The sequence below is a fragment of the Scomber japonicus genome, chromosome 7 (genome assembly GCF_027409825.1).
Source record: "Scomber japonicus isolate fScoJap1 chromosome 7, fScoJap1.pri, whole genome shotgun sequence".
NCBI lineage: Eukaryota > Metazoa > Chordata > Actinopteri > Scombriformes > Scombridae > Scomber > Scomber japonicus.
Window position 1 is genome coordinate 10,795,780 of NC_070584.1, and position 25,792 is coordinate 10,821,571.

The following is a 25,792-nucleotide window of genomic DNA, read 5'->3' on the forward strand; positions in this document are numbered from 1 at the left end:
TTAGATTAATGTCTCCCTTCTTCTTCTCCTCCATCTCGAGCACCACCTCCTCCATCCTGCACGACCTTCCCTCCTCCAAAAGAGAGACCATCCATCCATTCGTTCACCCATACATCCATCCGCCCATCTGGCTGACTGATGCACAGGAGGGGAATGAGACTGTCAAGATCCCTGAACCTCAGCAGAGTCATTCTCTGTCTCTCTCTCTCTCTCCCTCTCTCCCTCCCTAGCCATTAGGAGTGGTTGAAGGACTGATAGTAAGGACAGCATATCTCTATAGTTAATATTAATGTGCAGAGACAGAGGACAAGGTCTCCCTGTAGAGAGCTTTACTTTGACATATGCTCACTGATTCTACACCTATCCCTCTAACTCTGTTTCATTCTGTCTCTGTCCCTCCCTCCCACCCATCCTCCCTCGATCTGTCTTCTTCCACATCCTCCTTTCCTCTCTCCCTTTCTTCTTTGGCCTTTTCCTCTACACCGTCTCCCCTTTGACTCCACACCTCCCCTATCTATCTCCGGCTCTTTCTCTTTATCCCTCTCCATCTTTTGGTGTAGAGTTTGAGGCGTCAGGACGGGGAGGGAACGAGACAAAGAGAAATGAGGGTTATAAAAAGAGGAATGAAGGATTGGACTGTTGAGGGATGAGTTTGGCTGCATGCAATATGGCTGCCATGTGGGAGGCCACTGGTTACTGTGTCCTGCCTGCCTCATACCTGGCACTTCTGAATTACTGCTGGATACACACGCATACACACACGCACACACACAGCAACATCCAGCTCCTGTCGAGGTGTAAATCTCAGGCTTACCACGTCAGCTACTAAAGCCAGGTGCAGAGCAGCAAGCTTCATTTTCTATTTAAACCAGACTGCAGATTCACAATCAGACTGACTGACAGGCAGACAGAATGAAACAGATAGCTCACATTGCATATTTAGATGATATCACAACAGCAGATGTTAATGCTGTATTATGTTTTCCAGCTGCCAACATAAATAAAAAATATATATATAACATGCACAAAGGACTCTAATAGATTACAATGAGCAAACTGATCCAATCACCTTAATGGACTTTTAAGAAGTTTTTGGGGGTTTTAATGGGACACAAATGTTCCATTATTGACACAAATAGAAGGCAAAATAGGCTGGACAGTGAGGCTTTCCTCCCTGAGTGCTGAGCATCATAGGGAATGTGAGCATTATATTTCTTGCTCAAGGATGCTGTGACAGGTATGGCCAGTTGGGGGATCAAGGCTAGACAATACCTGTCAGAGGATCCTTGAGTAAGAAATTAAAAAAGAAATCACTTCACTCCATTGGTCACTTTCCCTTGAGCTTCGAAAGCACACGTACTGTGCAGCAGCATTTAACGATTTAATTCAATCTTCCATAGATGACAAGTCCCTGACTTAAATGTCAGAGTTTACATTCACTGGGTTTTGTGGGTTTTTTGGTTATTCTAAGATCTAAGAAAAAAGCCTGGCAAACTGATTGAAAGAGGGAACTGTGAAAAAAACAAGGAGGTCTGATAGCAGGTGGACAGCAAAGCCTGCATAGATCAAGTCGTTCAACCAGAAAAGCAGCCGTGTACGATGGACAATGCATAATCCAGGAGTATAATATAAAACCAGTGTTGTGGCTGTTTGCAGGGCAGCAGACAATGGGATAGCCATGTTCTCTCATCTACTGAGGCCTTGTTCTCAGGGTTTCAATTAGGGCCTCCTGATTTCCCCAGGGGCCCCTCCCACTCACGGAGATGCCTCATTAACAGAGGAAACGCACACAGAAATGCTGTATGCAGGCACGCGCACACATACACACAAACAAACAAATATATGCACACACACACACACACACACACAAAAAAAATGCACACACACACACAAATTTTCTTCTGAACCTACCCCTGACTTCTCATCAAAGATCTTGATCCCTCCAAAGGAAACAGTCAGAAACACTTTCTGTTTGTGTTCTCCTTTAGACCTCGCCGCTGCAGCTATACCCTGCGGACAGGAAGACACACACACACAAACACATACACACACACACACACAGAAACAGAAATGTATTCAAAAAGCAAAGTTAGCAGAAGGAAATGTAAAGTGTATTGTATCTTCCGGCAAGGTTAAGTCTGTTACGACCCACCTTGCTCTCTAGAAAACATGGTGTCATTCAATTGTATAGTAATCTTTTACTTGACAATACATATACATATGATGATATCTCTACAACATGACATGATGGCATCGTTGGAAAACCAGCTAACAAATAATCAAATAATCAATAATCAATTTCTACGCCGTAACAGTATACATAAAATAATCAGAGGTGTGCTTATGATGGATATTAACAATTATGACTTGGACAAAACTTTTGGTGCCAGTAGTAATATTTGGTAGATATTAATTTATTCAATACCTGGTACACCAAAAGCATAAACAATAATTTGTGATTAATGGATGAGGAAGAAAACTGGTTAGCAAGTAGGTTTTTTGACTTCATTTACATTAACACAAATATTTTCCATACTAAAAAATATCCACTACACTACATAACAAATGTCATGCAGCAATTTGACAAAATGACAGAGATCAGATATGACTGAAGAAGTGAACAAGGCAGGTACAGCAAGAAGGTAAATTGCAACATGACAACATAACTGCCACCTGCAAATATCATCGCATATTGATGATTTATAACTCTTAGTGTATCGAAGTGTGGATTTTCCCGCTTTACGTTGATCTCGACTCCATTTGCATACGTGAGTCAGAAAAGGAGAGGAAAAGAGGGGAGCGAGATCAGAGGATTGAGAGAGCCGTGGTAGCAGAGGGGAGGAGCGGTTGGAAAGAAGAGGTGGAGAGATCAGAGAAAAAGAGTTGATGGATTTCCTGTCTGAATAAATGAGGAGGAGGGAAGCTGTTTGATCAATGAGCTGTCTATCCTCTCCTCACCTTTCTACACCTCAGCTGGATAGAGTTTTCACTACACATAAATAAAACGTAAACCTCATTTTGCCAATTTAAATACAGTATCTCCTGTAGAAACTGGATCCAATGGACAAGGACGATTAATAATGAAGAAGACGCACGCCACACTGACTGTATTTTCAGACTTTTTCAACATACACTCGAACAGCTAAATCTAGGCTATGTATAAAGTCTGTTATGTAAATATGTTTTCCATATGCGTCCTAGAATAACATATTTCACGCGATCAGCTTGTTCATTAGGGCAGTTATTTATAAATGAATAAAAAATGGCCTATTTTTCTTCATCTTTATCCTCTCTCATCTCTCTCTCTCACCTATCATCCAAATTATTATCCTCCTATATGCCTTCTCTTCTCTGCTAACTGCCCCATCTGTCTCCCTCTCCCTCTAATTGTTCCTGTCCTTGCAAATGAGACATTCACCCCAATCCCCTTCTCATCCATATGGCTAACCTCCTCACTTCCCCCTGCACTGATCATTGTCGCCCCTGTAAATTACAACAGCCCTATTTTTTTAAATCCGTATCCTTCCACACCCTTTGCTACAAACTATACATGCATGCACGTACACACACGCTCAGTTATGCTGTGATGTACGATACTTGAAGTGTAGAATATGCATGAAGTTAGAGAACTATTTATGGACCGACAACTGTGTTGGCTATTGATGTTCAGCGGCTTTTGTGAATCTGTGGAAGTTAATGCGGCTCTAGGCAATTATTTTACATCATTTCTGGGTGTTCAAGTCTATTTTGCACATCTAACATGCGAAGATGCACGGCGTAAAATAAATGAGCAAGCAAAATTTTAATTTAAGACACATCGGCAAAGAAAAAAAAAAAGAGGAGAGAGAGAGAGACTTTCTTTACCTTGAGCTTCATCATTGAGTCCTGGCAGAGTTTGTCTCCACGGGCTGCGGTGACCTCATCCAGGCCGATGAGCTTGGCCTTGTAGCGGACGCCATCGCCCTTAAAACGCCTGATGAGAGCCGCCTCGCTGCGATCCTGCCCTGCAGACAAACACACACACACACACACACACATAAACGCTAGAGTCCACAGTACATCTTCCAGTCAAGGACCTCCATCTACCTCAGACCAGTGCTATTACCTTGGGATCATCAATCACTTAGACCACAAAAGACTTCAACACTAATCTAACAAAAAAAAAGGGAAAAAAAACCCAACAACCATAGCACAGGTCAAAGCTACTGATGTTAGCAACATCTTGTAATGTATCAGATCAGAGGTATGCATGCATTGAACTGTGGTATTATATGAATGGCACTAGTCAATACACTCAGACACATGAATCAATGTAGTTCACCAGGATTAGAGTTCAAACTGTGACTGCTCTCCTCTCTGGCCATTTCTCCTGCAAAATAATGGCGTGACATTTTGCTCTTATCTCCCCCTGTCTCCCCCCCCCCCTCCTTCCTCTCTACTCACCCTCTATTGTGTGTGAGATTGTCAGCATTGTGCGCACGCATTGGTGAGTGTCGGCGAAGTCGTCGCGTGTTGACCTTGCTCTTGTCCAGGAAGTCTCTATGTTATCTCCTGAAGTGACTACCTCGCTCCTCCTCACACACAATACAGAGCGGAGGGAGAGAATAGGCGAAACTTGCCTCGTCTTTGTGTTGTACTCTCCTCCACCTTTCGTCCAATTCAGTTTCTCTATCTCTGACCTGCAGTGCGCAAACATTTCATCATCAAATATTGTATAGAGGGGCACGCTCCTGCATCTGTGTGTGTGTCTCTGCATTGTGTTTCTCTCAGCGTGTATACGTGAGTGAAAGACTGCGAGAGCGATAGTGAGAGGGAGAGGCATAATGATAATGCAGCATATTCAGATAATATATTGAGGCATTAGTTCTGTACTCTATAACAGCGTGACTCTTGGAAGGTCATAGCCGGAGTGATGGAGAGGTCCCACTCCTCCTTTCGTCGTTCTTTCACACTCCCTCCATTCACACAGAGTCCCAACAGCATTGCAGTATACTACAAAATGAGCCCTTTAACCACAGGAGAGCATCATGTTATATGGCACTTTTGAATCATCTTAGTCCAACCCTAATCTCTCACCTCCCCCGGCTTTTGTCTGCTGGCCCGTACACACACAAACACACAAACACACACACACACACACACACAAACATGCCCGTTTTTTAAATGGTTCATTTGCATCTCCTGAATTGAATCATATTTACACAGGATTTTTAGAGGTTGGACAATGTTTAAGGACGTTTAAAGCTACAAAAGGCCTCATTAACAGAGAATAAAGAGGATTCTCACGGTTGGTTGTTTGGGTGAGCCCTTGCGGTAATAGCACTGACTTATTAAAAAACTTCAAAAAGCAAGTCTTAAAAATCCAAGCCTGCTAGAGATCATATTTGTAATAATTCATTTGTCAGTGAATCCTTGTCCCATGTGAGGGGAAAAAATGGGAACACTGTCTCAAAGAGAAAAACACTTCACTCTGTTTCCCATTGATAAAAACTAACACACACACACATACTCCAACATGACGTGAATGAGCTCATCCCTCTGAATCACTGAACAGACACACACACACACTCAGTCACAGTCCTACTTGGGGTAAATCACGATTGTCTGCCTCAAAGTCTTTGGAGACTGAAGTGCTGCAGAACATCTGTCCTTATTTTGGAGAGAGAGCGAGAGAGAACAGCGTCGCCGCTCTCTATTGTGTCACGTCTCAGTTGGGCTGAGATTAGAGTAAGTGATTAAACCACCCGAGGATTGTTCTGTTCAACATGGAGACGTTTGAAGACATTTAAATATTGCCTTCATTAAACTTGAAACAGTCCCGTGAAATGTGCATACAGGCGAGTACACACATTAAAAAAAAAAAAAAAAAGCGAGTTAAGAGCAACAATCAACAGTTATGATGACACCCGCCACCCCACCTGCTTCCCTTTACATCAATACATTAAACATGAAACTGCTGCGAGTTTAAAAAACCTACTCATATTTCTTTCACATCCAAACATGAGCTGTCAGGAGACACGACTGCTTTAAATCTCTTTAACTGCTTGTGAAAAACAAACAAGGAAATTTTGATTTGATTTGCAGGATGAAGTTTAAGTTGACAAATGGTGTTCTCATGTATCTACAAACCAATGCTGGGCTATGTTGCAGCCAAAAAATATACTTGTGAATTGAAAGTCATCAGCTTTAAAGAGGGAAAAAAAGGATGAAATGAAATGCTTTAAATTGTACAAATGAATCAGCTATGCTCCTTTAATTATGGAAAACTGAAAAGGGTTTTAAATATTTCTTTCTATTTCGCTTAAATGATGTAATTTGATTTGAATTTTTATGCACTAGTGTGAAGATTCATTTCTTCTTAATAAATCATCTGTGCTGCACAGGACTTCCTCTGTGTGTATGCGTGTGAGTGTTAAATAACACTGCATGTGTCCAGCTGTTTTTGTCTCTCTGGAACAGCGGTTTTCATTTGAGTTTGACATTTGAGACCTGCTCCCTCCATCTGCATCCATCACCATTACTGCTGCTATACTTAGCACACCGGGAGAGAGACAGAGAAACAGAGACAGAGAGAGAGAAGGCGAGAAAGGCCAAGAGGGGAAGAAAGAGAGGTTTATATTATTACCTTTTGGAAGCATGTTCAATGAAAGACCTCCCTGTGAGTGTGTGTGTGTGTGTGTGTGTGCTTCTGTGTGTGTGTACGCCAGCAGGGGAAGCATTCAGTCTGCTTTAATTAAATGTCCACAATTGCTGTGACCCTGCTGAGCTTCCAAACAACTAATGAAAGAATCTTCCATTTCATCTGTTGTGCCTACTCTACACACACACACACACACACACACACACACACACACACAAACATACACACACACACACTTAACATCTCTCTCTAAAATTTGGAAACTCAACCATGTGCAAACTCATGTTTACACACATCCTACTAACCATACCATAACACTAATGAAAGAATCTTCAAGTGCATTAGTAAAGGTTGCTCCACAGGTGAACACACACACACACAAGTACACACACACACACACTCTTTTACACCAAACAGTATACTCTAGGGCTAAAAAGTGAAGCCAATGTGGACGTTTCCAAAACTGCAGGTCCTCTAATGGCCACTTGAGGCTGGCCCCCAAAAAGGATGAGTTAATCCACATAGACCCCCCATGTTAAAACGACAACTGTACAGGGATGAATTTTTGCTGGTTTGAGTGACAGGTGGGTGCCACTTCAACTGTGACAACATTGGCTTGGTAAAGTAATGGCATGAATGGTATTAAGCCTGTTTTTCACTAGCGAAAATTAACATTAGCATGATCACAGTTACCCACAGACTAAATGCATCGTGCTGACAAATAGAGCGGCTAGCGTTAGGATCAGCTCCACCCTCTCATCCAAATATAGTCACCTCTTGCACCAAATATCCAAGATGGCAACGGTCAAAATGCAAAGTTGAGGCTTCAAAATAAGAGTCCACAAATCAATATACATAATGGTGGCTACATTCATAATACAGTCTGAAATCTTTACACACATTCACACATACAAACTGAACTCACACCTGTACAATCTTGCACCATAATGAACACCAGTGTCTTAATATCTTGATTTAAACATTTTAAGCTACAGTAAAGCAATTTTACAGTATTGTGTGTGTGTGTGTGTGTGTGTGTGTGTGTGTGTGTGTGTGTGTGTGTGTGTGTGTAAGTACTTGGTATGCAGGTATAGTTTGACTGTCTGAAGCAACAAGCAGAGAGAGAGGGGGAAGGACATAAAGCGGAGAGCAAAGGATGGAAGAAGGAATAGAACGTGATGGATGGATGAATGAGCGAGGCCTCCATTGGATAAATGTCACTCAGGATTAGAGCGTTATGACAGGCAGAACCCCCCTGACTCTCTCTCTCTCTCTCTCTGTCTGTCTCTCTCATTCACTCACTCATTCACCCACACACACCAACACACACACACACGCGCACATACACACAAGTGATAGATGGCAGGTGACTGCTGGTACAGTACGTCTAGTCCCTTAGGGAAGCCCCTGGCATTGCCCCTGGCAACTGTAACCTTCTGACTCTTGTGTAACCCTCCATCACTCTCCTCCAACCTCTTCTCCTCCACACACACCCCTCTTTCCACCTCTGCATGATCATTTCCTTTTGGTTGAGTTACCTTTAGATTGCATACATAGTGACATTGTATTTTATTTTTCTCCTTCTCTTTTCTTCTGTTCTCTTGCAAAACTACAAGACATTGCACTCAAAGGAAAATAACAGTTTATTACAGCTTAAGTCTTGTTCTTGACAGTTTGGCCCGGTAACATCAAAACAATGACGGGGTGAAGAGCAAAAGCATTCAGGTTGTAAATAAACCAAGAATTTAGTCTGATGATATAATGCATTTTATTTGCAGATAAACTCAAAATTTATGTTTAGTAATTTCTCATTGAACAGGGAAACTACTGGAGTAACAACTATGGTTTATATGGTATATCACATTAGAATCAGGAGGTTGGTCTGTAAACTGGGATGGATGTTTTCAGTCGATGTGGGTACAATTGTTGCAATTTGTCTTGCTTCTCTATTTCAGATTCATCTAAATAACCTGTGGTTTTGTTTAAAGCCTGTGTGATTGTCTCATTAACAATAGAATTTGTGACCAAAACTAGAAAAACAAGACTAGGAGTGTGCAACCATGCTGGCAGCTCTGTGAGGCTGAATATAAGGACAGTGGTGCTTTGAGCTAAATGCAAACATGCTCACATTTAACAATGCTAGCATGAAGATAGACAGCAGGTATAGATAAAGATAATACATATGCTGAAATGTGCTGAATGCTGAGTAAGCATTACTATGGAAGTCTGTTATTAAAGTTAAATGATGATTTGACCTTTCAGTGGGCTCTACAAGCTCTGCTGTCAAACATGAACTGAGCCCTCTGACAGGTGACACCATTCTCTCAACCTGTCCTGACATACCCTTAAATCCTACTCTCACCTAAACAAAGAGCAGATACTCGACTACTTGACCTGGTCTCATATCTACAGTACACTGTATTTGTATTGGCTACTCTAAATTGGTCCCACTGGTTTGACATGACAGTTTTATCTGAATCCAGCCACTGTCCCTCCACTAATTACATCAGAAACTATCTGATCATATGCACCGATCATTTGTAATCACCATCTTACAGTGTAGCATGTCAGTATATTAACATTTGCCAGTCGGAACTAAACACAAAGGGATAGTCATTTGTTTTGCAGGCATTTGATCATAAACCAAAGTGTTAGAGAGAAATAAATTTTGGCCTGATGGTGGCACAAGAGGAAATAAGTCATCAAAGTCATTACAATTCATGCACAAAATTTCATGGCAGTCCATCTAATAGATATTTCATTCTGGACCAAAGGGAAGGATGAACTGAAGGACTGCCATCGCCACCCCATGTTGCTATGAGTTGCTGTTCCACTTATGGTACATATGTGTCATATATATATATATACAGTCACAGTATAACAGATGAGATATTTCCTGCTTCTACACTGATGTGTATGTATTCTGGTATCTTCAGTGGTGAAGATTTTCTGTATTTTATATACACACACTGAAATCATCAGGTTGTAGACTTCATTAGACATTAAGAGACTTAGGTCATTAGCTTGAGGCCACTGGGTAAGAATGAGTGAGACATAAAACAAACCTCTATATGTGTTACTTTGATTTGTTTGTTATTTTGTAGCAGTAATCTGTGGCATCATGCCTCATCATATTCCTCAGAAATTTTATTAGTGGCCCAAAAGCTAATGCTACTATCAATAGCCGTGGATCTCTGCACTCGTCTGTTTATTTTCAGCTGGCCTGGTATTGTTTGCAGTGGCTGGTTAAGTGCATAGCTTGTTTCACTGTGTTCCAGATGAAGAAGCACCCAGAGGCTCTTAACTGCAGCTGGGATGGTTCCCAACAAACACTCAACAGCACATGAGGGAACCCGGCAGTTACTCTCCAATTAATCCTGCTTCTAAATCCTACTGCAGAATATGTGTGTGTGTGTATGTGTGTGTGTATGTGTGTGTGTGTGAGGGGAGGTATTTTTGCTTTCTTTACCTATCAGACCCTCGTACAGATGAAGCGCTCACTCATACTTACTCTTACACAGACTCTTTTAAACCAACAAACATCATGTGCCAAGAAAACAACAAGTTTCCCGTTCAGCTCCGGGCTTAATTCTGGCAGATTGATTTGGCACACAAAAGCTCACACTTGACTGAGTGTACGCGTATGCAAACGTTACAAAAACACTGCCATAGTTGCTGAAGAGAGATGTCGAGTGTAAAATAAGATGATGAAGTACCGTTGCTACTCATCAAATGAACGGATACCGTGCGTTTGCTGATGTTCCTTTTTTCTGTCTTATTTGAAACATGATGTGCTGTTGTGTTTACCAAATGAAGATGCTTCCTTTGAGCTTCACTAGTTTGTTAAAATATGTGACATTTATACTAAAATGAGTTTAGAGGAGACTTCTTTTATGCCTGTAGGACTTCATATCATTTTTCTCATTTGTCATCCAATCTAGAATAAAGCTGTGGCTCACCTGTAGAGACAGAAAGCTTTTAAGTTGAACAAGTAAAGTAATTTACGATCTCAAAGAGGGACAGCGGTGTAATAATAATGGACAATTTTTTTCCTCCTCTCATCCTGATGTTCCTTCTCTCTTCATCTCTACTTCGTTCCCCCTTTTCCCTAGTTGCCCCCCCCCGCCCCTCCCCACCTGCTGCTCTGACCTGGATGACAGGGGCACAGCTAGAGACCAGAGCTGTCTGTACATGAAAGTGTGTGTGCACGCATGTGTGTCCTGAGGCATCCAGAGCTATTCTCTAGGGTTAAAAACACAGAACAAATTAGAACTGAAAAAGACGTCAGGGGCAGACGCAACACTGTGGCCATTACTATCCCACACACACACACACACATACACACACACACATTCAAAAACACGTACAAGGTCATTTTGGACAAACGGACTTTTGACTTGTGTAAGATGAGAGTTGGAGAGGACACCTCCAAGGAGACTCTATATTTATTCAAATGATTTTCATAGCTTTACACAGTGTAGGCATTTAAATGTACCGTCTCACTATCCTGTAGGTAAATAGTAGAGATACCAAACATGACATTTGTTAAATTGGTAATTTAAAGGCATGTCAGTATAGTAGACACATCATTTTATCCTTAAATTCAAAGTGTGTAAAGACATTCTTGACAGACAAATTCATTCTGTGTTGACATAGCTTAGTCATCATGTAATGTTACACTGTACTGATCTGCCATATTTGTTAGTAGCTACTACTTTCCACACTGCACTTCTGGTCACATTGGTTTATGAGGATTTTGTAGCTGGGTGATTAATCCAAGTATGCCAAGTAAACATCCAATAAGATTTTACTTTCTGTTTTTCTGAATGTATAACATTATTGTATATCAATGAATATTTGTGATTTCAGACAGGTCATTTGTTATAGTGCAGATAAGTTTGTCAGCAATGATTCAAAACTGTTTAAATGTTCAGTGTTAGAATGCTTCTGTTATCTGTATTTGTAATGACATTTAATAAAGACCATGTCATAGAAATGATTGTTCCGAATAGAAAATCCTTGTGTAAAGTCAATATCAATGCTCAGAGATGTTCTTTTCTAACTATTTCTTCCAGCTCTGACACAAACATTTTGCTGTAGTGAGCGGTAAAAGAGTCGTTGTCTTACATGCAGTTGCCATGGGCTTAAATATGTTTTGTGCTTGTTATTTTTTATTGCATTGATCTTTGGATCTAGCCAAAACCCCCAAAAGGTTTTTGTAAATGTGCCAACAACTATCTTGGCTGGAGTGTATTTTATGCAGTGAAGTGGAGTTTTTTGGACACTTTTAACCCAAGCAGTACAAGGAGTGAAAGAGCACACCTCTCTGCTCTGTGCCTGTGTATTTGTCCACATGGTTGCATTTGTGGTGGCAAAGTTCTTTTCAGAGAGTGCGATGTAGGTTTAGTTTATTATTTTCACCAGAACAAGATGTACTGTGCAATCTGCAAAAAGCACTCAGCTGGTGCTAGCAAAGTGAAACAGCATTTATTGTGTACAACATCTTGTTGATTAAGACTTCAGTCTAAATAAAACTGTGATGATGTGGACGGCAGTGGTTATCAGAGGCTTTTTATTTTAGGAAATTAGTTTCATCTAATACACACAGCAAAACACAGTATGTTCTATAGGTGAATTTCATCTCATCCTGTTTTATATTCCCTTCATTTAATGAGAAGTCTACTATTTTCTAGCATGGGGCTATTTTCCATCCTGTTGACTCTCTCTCTCTCTCTGTCTCTCCTCTCATCTCCTCCACCGTGCATCCCTCCGTCTATCTAGGACTCTTGGTGGTAAAGCTCATTTCTCGCCCTGGCTTTAATTACGAGGTAATTGGTCTCACTAACGAAGGGGAACATGCCCTGCGAGTGTGCATGTAACTGTGTCTATGTGCATATGTGTGTGTATGCGTGCATCTGTTTTTGTTTGTGTGCACAGCTGTATGTTTTCTGGGCTCTGACAGGGCATCAGAGAGTGGTCTGTGTAAACAAGCCGCTAGCATCCTGTCATGCAACGCTGATGTGGTTCTCCCCATGGACAATACTGTTGGTTGTCCCTGTGCCGCCTGCCACACACACACACACATGCACACACACACACACAAACAGGCACATTCAATTCCACCTCTGCATAAATGTAACAAATAATTCTGAGCCCTGCTTTGTGCGCTTCCTCCATGTACTTCCTGTCAAAGGAAGTGAAGTACCTCATGGTTTATCCTTGTCATTCTTCTCTATCACACTATTTAGTCTATTCAAATAATAACACACATCTGACTGAGAAGTGTCAAAACTATTTGTTTCCTAAATCCCATAATGTGTGTGTGTTTATGTACATACGTTGGTGTGTGTGTGTGCGATAACTGACGAACACTAGAGGCCCCTTCTTTCAAAGCATTAGGAGACACAGGTAACTCCTCAAAACACAGCGGTCCTCTTTTCATGCTGAGGCGAGTGTGCCAGAACAAAGCCTTCTCTCATGTCTGTCATCTCTGCCAAAATATGGAACCACTTGAAGTTGTTGTCCTTCCTCTCTCTATCTCCCTCTGACTCATCTTGCGTAATGAACCCCCTCTCCCTTCATTCACTCAGCCGGGGTCCTGGAAGAGAAGGATGGAGTAAAGGAGGGCTGGAGAACATCATACAGCATGAAAAGGAAAAGGAAGCTCTGTCATCTGCTAAAGTGTCTCTCTGTGTCTCTAACTTTTATTTCCTCCCTGTGTATATATTATCAGCACTTACACATCCTTAAAGTAAAACTCAAATTAAACGACGCTTACATCTGCTTTGAAAATTACCACCCCCCTATATTTAATTTAAAAACAAACCCAGAGTGATTTTTTTCCCTATCTTATCATGCCCCCCCCCCTCCCCCCACATCAATACAATCTCACAGTGGCACTGGCTAACAGACACAAAAAAGAGCCACAAGCTTTGACTGGCAGCCCACATTAGCTTATTACCCTGTTATCTCCAAGCATGAGTACATACTGTATCTTCTGCTGCACCTTGGCTTGCTAAATGAGCTTCCAAACAAACATCAACTAAGGGAAAAAGTGCACTGATAGCTTCAAATTTGCAGGGTAATGAGCTCAATATCTGTAAAACTTTGAACAGCCTAAAACATACCAATTACTAGTCAGTTTAGATGTTAAATAGTGTAGTCCTCATTCATCAATAGCTGAAAAATACTTCCTCCTCACCAATTGGTAATTCCCATCTAAACCACCAATATACCTGCCCACTCAGAGGTTTTGAGACTAAAAGAGCTTTTCTGATGCTCCAAGGACCCCTTTACTCTCTTTCTATATTAACATACCGTAGTTAGTAGCAAGAAAATCTTTTTTAAAAAAAGCTTCTTTCTTGAAGGGTTGACTTTTGTGATTTCATCTGGATTTAAAATGACCTTTACTAATTATAAAAATGGGGTGATACAATATACTTTGCTTTACAAGACATGCTGTAAAAACAAATAATACTGATTTTGCAATAATAATAAGTTATAAACAGCTCTCTTTGTGTGTTTTGACAAAAACTAAAATAGAAAACAGCAGCCTGTCAACATCTAACAAATAAGAAATGTCCTTTTCAATAGTCAGTCCTTCAACCGGCACTGCGGGGTGAGGGTATCGGCCTCTATTAGAGCCTGTGTGTGACATTGGGATGTTTTCCTTTTGTGCAAATTATGAGCAGGGAGCAAACTGTTGCTATGGAGACTGTAGTTAGTGATGCGGTGGGCAAAGCCACACCAACTAGTGTGGAGGAGAGGACTAAGCTGAACATACTGAGAGGATCACACAGTACACAAGCTATCAACGCCACTCACATATATACACACACGCACGCACACACACGTGGGCCAAGACTCAGGAAGGCAAATAAAAGGCTTTTCGACTGATATATATTTTTCTCTCTGAGTCAAGCATTTTGAATGCTAATTCGGCGTGGTCACATCCGAAAGCTTGGATGAAGCTTTTCTGAACACTCAGGAGGAGAGGCAGAAGAGTGTGTCATTCAGGCTGCTGCGGGGGAAAAGAAGGGATGTGGGTTTGCTGAGTGGAGTGAGACGCCTGCCAGGGAATAAGGCTGATCACATCTCACCACCCTTACCTACCCTCCCAAGTTATAGTGTTGAAAAATGGTGGATGGATAAATATATGGTTACAATGTCAACTGGTGAAAGGATGGATACATCACTTATTTTCCTGAAATAAACTGATGGAGGAGAAGGGCAGAAGAAAGCAGGATGGGACAGAGAGGAGGCAGTTATTTCTAAATATAGTTTTAGAGCTGGAAAAGCCATGTTTGTAAAGAGTGTGTCACTATCTGCTCGTGATTGTCGTTTTTTGTCTTCTCTCCCTGTGTACCCACTATTGGCCTCCAATGACAACCACCGCAGCAGACAGCCAATTCAATTCAATCTCTGTCTGATTGGAGGGAACAGATCTGATTACCTCTCATAGAAGGCACACACACACAAACACGTACGCCGCACGCACTCAAAATGTCGTTGTTTGTGCTCTAAGATTCCCAAGGGAAAGATATCAGAGTAAATGGCTGCGGTGATTGTGCCAGATAGACTGGATGTGTGCATAATATCCACACGAAGAAGATAATGTGTTTGCTAATCACACACCAGAGACAGGCAAACACACACCCACACACATCCGTACGCTCTCTCTCACACACACACACACACACACACACACACACACACAAAGGCTAACAGCTGCACAGCTATAACCCTTAACCACTCTTTTCATGCTGCTGGCTGCCGACTACACTGTAGAAACACCCTCCCACACACATCCATCATGAGTCGGGAGTTTTTCAGAGTTTTGATGACAGTTGACTGTGTGTGTTGACAGCAATTGGAAGTTATTATAACTTGTAATCATATTCTGTGTCACATCATGAAAGACAGGCAGGCCCCGGTGAATATTCTATTTAAATGTTTGATGATGTTATGAAAACAATAGTGCTAATAAAAAAGAAAAAAAAAAGAAGAAGAGAAACTTAATCTGTCTGTTGGCCAGAGCGAGCGATAAATCCCTAAACACACAAGACAGCATCGCTAGATTTACAAGTAGAAATGAACAACATCCAAAATGATTGCTGATCGACTGCCAACGTGGCTGCTCGGGTAGACAGGCTTACCAATCACAGCCTCAATTTACCAACATTTGGCTAGCCTCAAATATTCATTCACAACCCTGATAACATCCATACATATTGTTACAACAATGCAGCCGTATTGCCTGAATACCAGCGTAGGATTTCACTATTTTGAGCTGTACCTTCATTCATGCTTTTGTTTGGTTTTGTCAGAATGGTACAACTGTAGCAGCTGAACTTCACGCCGCATCAACTGTGAATAAATACTGCAGACAAATTGTTTTTCTATGTTATACAACTGGACTAAATGAAGACTACTGTAAAATAAGACTACTGTCACTCAGCCAGCTTGTTATCTTTGTACTCTGTTTTGACAAGAAAACAGAGATCCTCTGGAGGGGTGAAGCAAAAGCAAAGCATACGTTCATTAAGCATGCTGTAACAGCTGAAGTGGAATCATATTAATTACACTACATTTCACAAAAATGCAGTGTTGTTGAAATGCTACATTGTCAATTCTGAGTGATTTGCTTGATTTACAAGTAGAAAATGTGATTGAATGTCCCTCATTCAAGACCAAATTTCGTATTTTAATCCTAAAACTGTTGGATTTTGCTTGTTTGTGTGTTCCAAATCGGATTAAACAAACTGTCTTAACGGTCTAAACTTGTCATAAATCGCTCGTTTCAGTCTGCTGAATGCCACCTGTTCACGAGGAGGTGCTCATTAGCATAATCCACACCACTAAAAGCCATATAAAGCTCCATGTTCTGCTAAGTTTGTGGGCGAGATTCACCCTGGCTCTGCGCTGTGAAGTTAGATATTACGGGTGATGTTACAGCTGCGACACATAGATGATGCTGGACAGACACCGCACACAATGTTCGACTTAAACACTGTTTGACCATTTCAGGAGTCTAAAAACTGTTAAGTGAATTCATCTGAGAAGAGAACACAACTCTTTGGCTGAATCTATATCGTATATCTATAAATTCTGTGCTCACAGATATATGCAACCTGTGATGACAGGCCACACAACCCAAAACGATTTGGAGCTAGCGGTGTAAATCACCTCCTACGTCAGGATCGTTATGATTTGCAGGTACATGAGCAGAAGAGCAGGGGGAGGGAGGCATGAAGCCGGGTAGGAGCAAGACAACCAGAGAGCGATAGACAGGGAAGGGAGATCTAATCTTTCTGGATTTATCGTGGATTAATAAAGACTATTATACTTCAAGAATTGAGCTTGACCAATGATAGCAACTTGTTCATTGTGAGAGGAATCAGAGAGCTGCAGTTATTCTGCTAAGGTCATGTAAACGCTAAAGGTCAAAGGTTATCTCTAACTTGTCATAGTAATTCAATAAAAACCTTCTGTTAGAGAAGAAGAGTGCTCTCAGAAGAATGACCCCTGAGCACACCGATGCAACATAACTGTGTGTACAGAAAACTCACACACGCACACGCACACAGACCGACAGATACAGAGCAAGGCACACACCATCTGTGATTAATGTGTGACACACATCAGCCCTTTTCATTACATTCTTCTCCACAGAACTGTGAAACAAAGGCCTGAGATTAAACAGCTCTCCCTCACATTGACTCATTAGTCTCTCTCACTCTCTCACTTTGTGATCAGTCTCTCCTCTGTGTCTCACTCATCGAGGGCAAGGTCATTTAGGAGTCAGAGCAGTGGGAGAAGAAGGAGGAGGAAGGAGAGGAAAGATATTAGTGGAGTGAGGGAACTATCCTGCAGGGATTATCACAACAGTGAAGCCGCCATCTACACTCTAATGATGATCAGCTATTCAGTGGATGGATCTATTTTCATTCAAATCCAGCTACTGAAAAGAGACAGAAACTAGAGGAGTGGACAGAGGCAGAAACATGTACAGTGTGCACATGGGGGGTTCAGGTCATACACACACATGAAGCTCAATAACAGGAACAGTATCAAACTGTCCTATTTCCAGAGCGTGCTTATTGCTTGTGTGTGGTATATGATTGCATTTGACTTTCATCACCCCACTGAGTGTGTGTATGTGTATGTGTGTGTGTGTGTGTGTGTGTGTGTGTGTGTGTGTGTGTGTGTGTGTGTGTATCATGTGTGTCTGTTGGAAAAAAATGACCCAGATCAGAACAGAGATGAGTACTAGCTGAGCAAAGTGAATGTAATTTTACCCATTTAAAAAAAAGAGATGTAGACTAAGGTATAAGGGGTGTGTATGTGTGTGTGTGTGTAGAGAGAGAGAGAGAGAGAGAGAGAGAGAGAGAGAGAGAGAGAGAGTGAGAGAGAGAGAGAGAGAGACAAAGAGGGGGGAAGCTAAAAACCCTCAAGTCTGAATGCTGAAAGCAAACCATTCATCTTTCCTCTCATATGCTCTTCTGGGCTTCAATCCCAGTCCTTGTGTGTGCGCACAAATGTGTGTGTGTGTGTCTGCATCTCCCCAAATATGGAGAGCAGTCTGAATGATGAACATGATCTCCATTGCAGCAGAACAATACTGTTTCTAAATAGGACATGAGAGGCATTCAGCCTTCACTCACACTCTGTGTATGAGGAACCAACGCTTGTTCGCAGGGCCTGAAACGCACCATGTGCAATGATGCATCTGTCGCAGATGATAGCGAGTGTGTGTCTGTGTGAGTCTGTGTGTGTGTGTGCATCCATTAAATGTTGCCCCCAACGGTGACCGGAGTTTTTGCTACATCAATCACATGCTTATTCGGAGAGTGCGAGGCGTCTCTCTCGCAGTCGGGCAGGTGGCACCGAGCAGCTGGGTGATGGCTGCCAGTCTGGCCCCTGGTATCACCTCTGCTCTGAGACCACCCAGGCCTGCCCTCATACACCTGCTAGCTACCTGCCTCTGGAGCTTTTCACACCTGGATCTGTTTGCTTCTCACCAACCACAACATCCCTGCACCTGTTTGGTAGCAACCTACTGTACCGTAATACCCCTGCACCTGTTAATTAGCTGCCAACAACGGTAACCCTGCATTCTGTCGTCTCACCCAAATCCACCATCAACAGCAAATCAATGATGATTAATAAAGACCCCCCCCCAGCAGCATTTGTATATACCAGTGTGTGTGTGTGTGTGTGTGTGTGTATTTTTTTTGTTTTTTTTAACCAGTGCTCAGAGTTAGAAAGTGATGAGTATATCCGAGCAGGAGAAAGTGGTGGTTTGAACGGTCTTCAATGGGCTCACTGGTGAAGGGACAGAGGTGATGAGGAGGTGATGGGTAGGTATGGTGTCATGAGAGGCATGTGGAAGGACAGATGTTGGTGGATTTTATGAAAAGATGAAAATGGCTGTGGTGAATATGCATTTCAAGGAGAAGGAGGACCACTGAGTTAATGTATGAGAGTGGAGGAAGGTGGACACAGGTGGACTATGTCTTATACTGGAAGTGCAATCTGAAAGAGATTGGAGACTTCAAGGTGGTGGCAGGGGATAACGTATGGTGGTGGTCTGTAGGATGACTTTGGAGATCAAGAAGAGGCAGAGAGTGAAGGTTGAGCCAATGATCAAATGGTGGAAGTTGTGTGAAGTCCAGGCAGGAGTTAAGACAGGCGCTGGGTAGTAGTGAAGAATTACTGGATGGTTGGGTAACTACCATAGAAATGGTGACTGGAGACCGCTTGGAGGGTGCTTGGTGCGTCATCGAGACTGGAGTACGGAAGACTAGGAGACTTGGTGATGGAATGATGAAGTACAGAGGAGTATATGGAGGAAGAGGTTGGAGAAGAAGAAGTAGGACGGCAAAGAGGATGAAGAAAGTAGACATGGAGACAATGAGATGCAGCCTAAACCGAAGAGAGAGGTGAGTAGTGGAAAGAGCACTACAGATGTGTGGTTTGCTTTGAGAAGGTCAGAAGGGGTTGTAATGAAGCTGCATATGACAGGATGCTAAGAGAAGAGATGCGGTATTGTATGAGGAAGTCGGGAGTGACAGAGAAGTATGTTTAGTAGTTCAGGGTATGTGCAGTATGAAGGCAGTGAGACAGCGGTGAGGTATGCGGTTGGACTGACGGAGGCTTTCTGAGCCCTTTCTTGTTTAAATCGGTGATGGACAGGTTGACAGACGAGATCAAGCAAGAGTCTCTGTGGGCTAATATGTTTGCGGATGACACTGCGAACTGTAGTGAGAGTAAAGAGCTGGTTGAGGAGAGCCAGGAGAGGTGGAGGTACGTACTGGAGAGAGGAGGAATGAAAGTCAGTAGGAGCAAGCTGGAAAAACATGCATGAAAGAGAGGAATGGTGAGGATGCAAGGAGAAGAGGTGGCAAAGGTGGGTGAGCTTAAATAGTTGGAGTCAAAGAGACAGGCAGGGTGGAGTAGGTGGAGGAGAGTGTCAGGAGCGATTTGTAACAGAAGGGTACCAGCACTAGTGAAAGGGAAGGTTTACAAGAAGGTACTGAGAGCAGATATGTTGAAGCAGTGGCAGAAGGCGGGGTTGGAAGTAGCTGAGTTGAATATGCTAAGACTTTCATTGGGAGTGACGAGGGTGGATTAAGAATGAGTATATTAGAGGGACAGCTCAGGTTGGACACTTTGCAGACAAAGTAAGAAAGTAGAGACTAAGATGGTGTGGACGTGTAGAAGAGAGATGCAGGTTACTTTGGGAGGATGCTGAGGATGGAGACGAAGGCCAAAGAGGAGGTCTATGGATATGGGAGGACACAACAGAGGAAGATGCAGAGGACAAGGAAGAGATGAAAATGGATGTTCCGCTATGGTGACCCCTAATGGGATCAGCTGAAGGATGAGGAAGAATTCCAGTGACGCAGCAATGTAAGCACTTCAATTTGAGATTCTGACCTGCTGAATATATGGTATTACTACATCATAACGTTGCTACAATCTTAACAGAATTACGCTACTATGCCTTGAATTTAAAACGGTGTTATTATTTTAAGGGCAAGTCTCCTTCTGTCAGGAGAAAGTACGACGTGGCAGACGAGGCTGGATGCTTTGATATGGGGAGATACACTCATTATTTTTGATTTTATGGCATGTAAAAGACAAAAATATCACTGTGAAATGTGTTAAAAATACAAAAAATGCACTCTGTTTCCAGGCAGGAATCACATGTTTATAGTAGGGAACATGAAAATGTGTTGAAGCCCTTTGCTCTGTTCTTGGTTTTTAACAGTAGTGTGTAGTAAATACCACACAATGTTTTTTGTACAATTTCTCAACAAAATACTAGTAACATGCAAGACTGTTCATTAGTAACACAAAAGTAATGAGTGAATGAGTTCTCCCTTCCTTTCCTTTTTGAGTAAGTACATTCAGCTCACTCCAACTTCAAATCACTGTTCGTTACTAAATACTGATTACTCTCACTGTGGACCAGGTGTGACACTGTACCTACCTTTTCTCTTGGAGTCCCGTCTGACACTGCTGGGCCTGACCGCTGGCTGTAGCTCTGTCTCTGTTGACATCCTCAGGCTCCAACTGGGCTAGACTCCGCTCCGCTTGGCTCCGCTGGGATCTGCTGGGCTCCGAGGGTCCAGTTCACAGCGTCAGTGCCGACTGTGCGTGCGTGGGCGCCGGGTGTGTGCGTGGAGGCGCCAGGTGTGTGTGTGGGCACACAGGCTCATGGGAGAGGGATGGGCTTTAGCCCTGACACAATATCCCACACACACCCACAGAGAGCTGTTGAGACAGAGAGGAAGAAAGAGGGTTGCTTTGGTTAGCTTGTGTTTACTCTTGGCAGGCAAACCGAGCAAGAGTTCTCAGCAGGCATGAGAATGAGCTTGTTTTTGATCTGGGCCTTGAGTAGATGTTGCCCATGGTAACAAACTGGAGAGACCCGCTCTACACTTCCTGCTTCTTGTCGATAATTCGTCTTGGCAAGGACACCGCTTCGAAGAATAATCTCACCTCTACGAACCACTTCCGTCTTCAATAATGCAGTGATTATTCAAACAGGTTACACACTGAAAACGCTGATTTTACAAAGCTACACAAAATATCATTTGGTGTACTAGTTAGGTCATATTTTCATCTCTTATTTCAGTTTTGGCTGTAAGTTCTATCAGTTATGAGTACCAGTTATAGTACCCAAAGTAATAGCTTAGATCTGAGAACATGGTGACATCTCCACAATGAAGTCTGAGGGTGCAAGAAAGCAATGAGCAATGAAAAGGTTGTAAACAAGCCAAATACTCAGACTATCTTTTCTTTATTTGGATGCTAAGTAAACTAACTAGAGTAGAACAACAGTAAGAACAGTAGTTTTAAACTGCGATGGATCTAACAATGTACAGTTTCAGTCATCATTCTATACATTTTCTTCTTTATCTTCCCAAAATAAGTTCAGGCTTTATCTGATCAGCTCGTTTTCATTACCTTGTCTGACTTTTTCCAATACACTCCCAGATCTCAGCTCGGTGGCTCCAATATTACAACTATAACCAACAGGAAAGAAAAGACAGGACTTATAACGCCCGGGTTGCATGAATCCTTGACAACACTTCAACTTCACCGCCACATTCGTTGCCCTTCCTGGGTCCTGTCCAGTGCCTGATGGGTCCCTCTGGCCCCAGCATTCTGTCCCTTCTTTGCCCATCTGCTGCTACTTTATTCTGAAGTGCTGACTGGCAGCGACAGCTATAATGTAGCAGCCAAAAAACACTCAGATTCGCACTCTAACCTTGTCGTGTGAATCCATGGAAACACACACATTTACACGCGGGCACACACAACGCAGACAAGCTCCTTTCTTAAACCGAGATGCTGAAGTACAAAGACGGTGGGAGACAGCTGCAAGTTGACATGCTGCATAATGAATCTGACTACCTTCTTGGCTGCTCTTCACCTATCAGTCTTGACCTCTCTTTCCCTCTCCGGCTCCATCTAACAGTGGCTGAGTGCAGACTTGAACAAAAACGAAAAGACTGGTGCTTCTTGGGGAAGAGGGAAATCTCTCTTATTCGCTTCCTCCCCCTCTCCACGGTGTTTCAGTGTGAATAGGAGGCCCCTGTAAGCCTCGGGCGAGAACAGATGAATTGAGAGGCTTTTAATTTGCTGCAGACAGAACAGAACAGAGTCCATTTAATTCTGCCAGCAGAGGCCATGTCGGCAAAATGCTGATAATATTCTTTATCTGGTCCAAACACACTGGAAAAGTGTGAGTCACTCCAATTACAGGCATTATCAGCAGCACTGTTCCACCAAATGGATGGAGAGAGAGTATGAAGAGAGAGGGGTTAGAGGGAAGAGAAATGAACAGAGTGTAAAGAAAGTGAGGGGTGAGGGAACATGTAGTGGGTGAGTATAATAATGAGCGAGGGGTAAAAGGGGACAGAAAAATGCCCAAGGAAGTAAAATCAGAACAGAGAGGATGGAGTTTGAACGGCTTCTGCTCTAACCCCGAACATGTCCCCTTCTGTCCCCCTCTTCTCTTGCCTTTTTTTGTTCCCCCCGAATTCGTTCTTCTCCTTCTAGCTGTGGAGTCTTTCAGGCAGCATCTGGAGCTTGTGTTTAAGAAAAGGCAGTCTGTTAATCCTCCAGTTGGACCAGAAAGGAGGCAGTCTAGAAACCCCCTCACTGCCTCAACCCAGAAAATAACAGCTTTCACTCTCTACAACTACAAAAAAAAGAGAAAAAAACAAGAGTCGAGCACACACTTTCTGTGTTGTTACATTGAGTGTGTAATCCAAAATATATCAAAATTGTGAAATGAGTTCAGAGTTTTGGTTCTGTCTGCTAAATTGCTCCTGCGAGAACGCTCCTCACTTAGTTGAAGAACCCGTCCAACCGTTGCAAACAAAACCTCCAGTCCACTCGTGAAAATGAGCAAAGAAACAAGACTCTGAGCCTGAAAATGAAAAATCTGCGCCAGCACCAATCTCCAGACGTCTCCCAGGCTCCAGACATATGGTTGTTCTCTCTGGAGACTCTAAGAAAAGTTGTACAGTACATCTAAGCTACACTCCCTGGAGGGGAGAAAAAACTAATTTCTCAAAAAAAAAAAAAAAAAAAAAAAAAGGCCCATGTCTAGCTTCAGCTGTACAAATTACCACCTTCATATATAGACACACACACCCACACACCATCAAATGCCATCTTGAACACTGTAGTGGCGGTTTGACCTGGAATCGGCACATGAGCTAAAAGTAGCAGCGGAGTAGGATGTGAACATGGCTTAGTGTGTCTGGATTTAGACAGCAATCTGATGCCATACCAGAGGAGACGCGGACCGGAGGAGAGGAGGAGAACCAACAAGCTGTAAATTGGACGTCCGTAAATGGGGCACTGCCAACAGGCGCGAGTGGGTGATGTGAGGATCTGCCTGTGTGTGTGTGTGTGTGTGTGTGTGTGCGTGTGAGCACTTCTCTATGCGCATGTGTGTGTGTTTATGTGACTCGATAAACAGGATGTTGCCAACAGGAGCTTAATGCCCAGAAATCATCTGCAGCTACAGTTAGTCTGCCAGGCGAATGGAAAGAAAAAAGAAAGAAAGAGAGAAAGGGGAGGAGGTGGAAGGAGGGAAGAGGGGGGGGGGGGGGGTTGGGGTTCTGTCTCTCTATCCCCTCCTCTTTCTCTCTCTCTACAACCTCCCACTCTCTCACGGTAATTGTGTTCTGTCCATCAGGCTCAGAGTTAGATTAGCAGCACCACTCATTCAGCTCTCCTGCCATCTGAATAATGACTGATCATAAACACCACCTCTCCACTAGATTCTACACTACCTGTGCTCCGTCCATCTTCTTCCTCCTCCTCCTCCTCCCTCACCCCTATATTAACGCCGCCTTCGTATGATGACGCCCAGCATCGAGTCCTTATCAGCAACACATTTCTCCTATGAACTGTACTCGTAGATGAATAACCAGCATGGCAGATGCTAAAGGTTATCGTGGGTTACTTTCTGTCATGGTTCAGATGTTACCAAGTAACCAATCTGTCTTTTAACTACACGATGAACATGAACCATCACACACAATCATATGCGCTGAGTTGTGGAGACCCGAATTTTTAAAAGCACCTTTAAATGTCAACAGATAAAGCACGTAAGCAAACCACAGAGAAACAAATGTCAATCAATGCCTGTTCTTTCTGGAAGAACTCATGTTTACCTCAACAGTAAAATCATGTGGAAAAAAGCAAAATATTCAAACCTACCAGTTATTGTTCTGCAGTAGGAAAATATGTCGTACCCACTCAACTCCGGTAGTCTAACCAACTGAGCGAGATACAAAGAGCAGTGAAGGAAAGGAAGGGAAGAAAGAGTGAAGGATTAAGTAAAAGGGTTAAAGGACAAGGTGTACCAATGGGTGAAAGAGTTTGAGGAAGTGAGTGTGTGTGTGTGTGTGTGTGTGTGTGTGTGTGTGTGTGTGTGTGTGTGTGTGTGTGTGTGTGTGTGTGTGTGTGTGTGTTCATGAGAGAAAGACAAGGAGAATATGAGCTCAGGGTTAAAGTTCAGTGTCACACCCAGACAACAGCTGCATATCATTGCACTTTGTCCAGTACTCAGCCACCAATAAATGGAGAGCAGCGTCGTTAATCTCACTTTCTCACTCATTAAGAGAATAAAATATGATCGATAGATAATGGTGGTGATGAAATGATTGTAAACTGCAAAGCAGGCTGTCCAAGTGTGTGTGTGTGTGTGTGTGTGTGTGTGTGTGTGTGTGTGTGTGTGTGTGTATGTGATGTAGATGATTTGGGATAATACATTTAAGTAATTTCCTTAATTGAACAACAGCCACATTGATGATCAATAACCTGTAATTAATTAAAAAGCTCATATAATATAAAGTTAATACTTAACCTTGATGAAAACTTTTAAACAGCAGACAGTCTGTTTTCCCAACACTAGAGTAAAGTAAGTATTTGAATTATAAATTGAATTATTCTGTTGCTCAAAACTGCCACTGCTGCTCTCGCTCTGCCTGTCATTCTTCGACAAACAGCCAAAAAAATTCAAAAGAATAAATATAATAATGCTCTTCAACTAAAATGCTTCTCTGGAGGAACATTAGATGAGACTAAACACGTAGGGCACTTTCCAACCCATCATGTCTG

The 25,792-nt window shown here is 42.5% G+C and overlaps 1 protein-coding gene across 1 annotated transcript in view; it reads right to left on the reverse strand.

The window, feature by feature from the left end:
* Positions 1–21,204, reverse strand: part of dab1a (DAB adaptor protein 1a) — a 41,089-nt gene extending 19,885 nt beyond the window's left edge. The window contains exons 1-3 of the mRNA XM_053322760.1: positions 21,135–21,204; positions 3,865–4,004; positions 1,912–2,010 (exon numbers count right to left, since the gene is read on the reverse strand). Of these exons, the coding sequence (XP_053178735.1) occupies positions 1,912–2,010; positions 3,865–4,004; positions 21,135–21,204 (309 nt within the window). The remainder of the gene's footprint in view (positions 1–1,911; positions 2,011–3,864; positions 4,005–21,134) is intronic.
* Between the last annotated feature and the right edge of the window lie 4,588 nt (positions 21,205–25,792).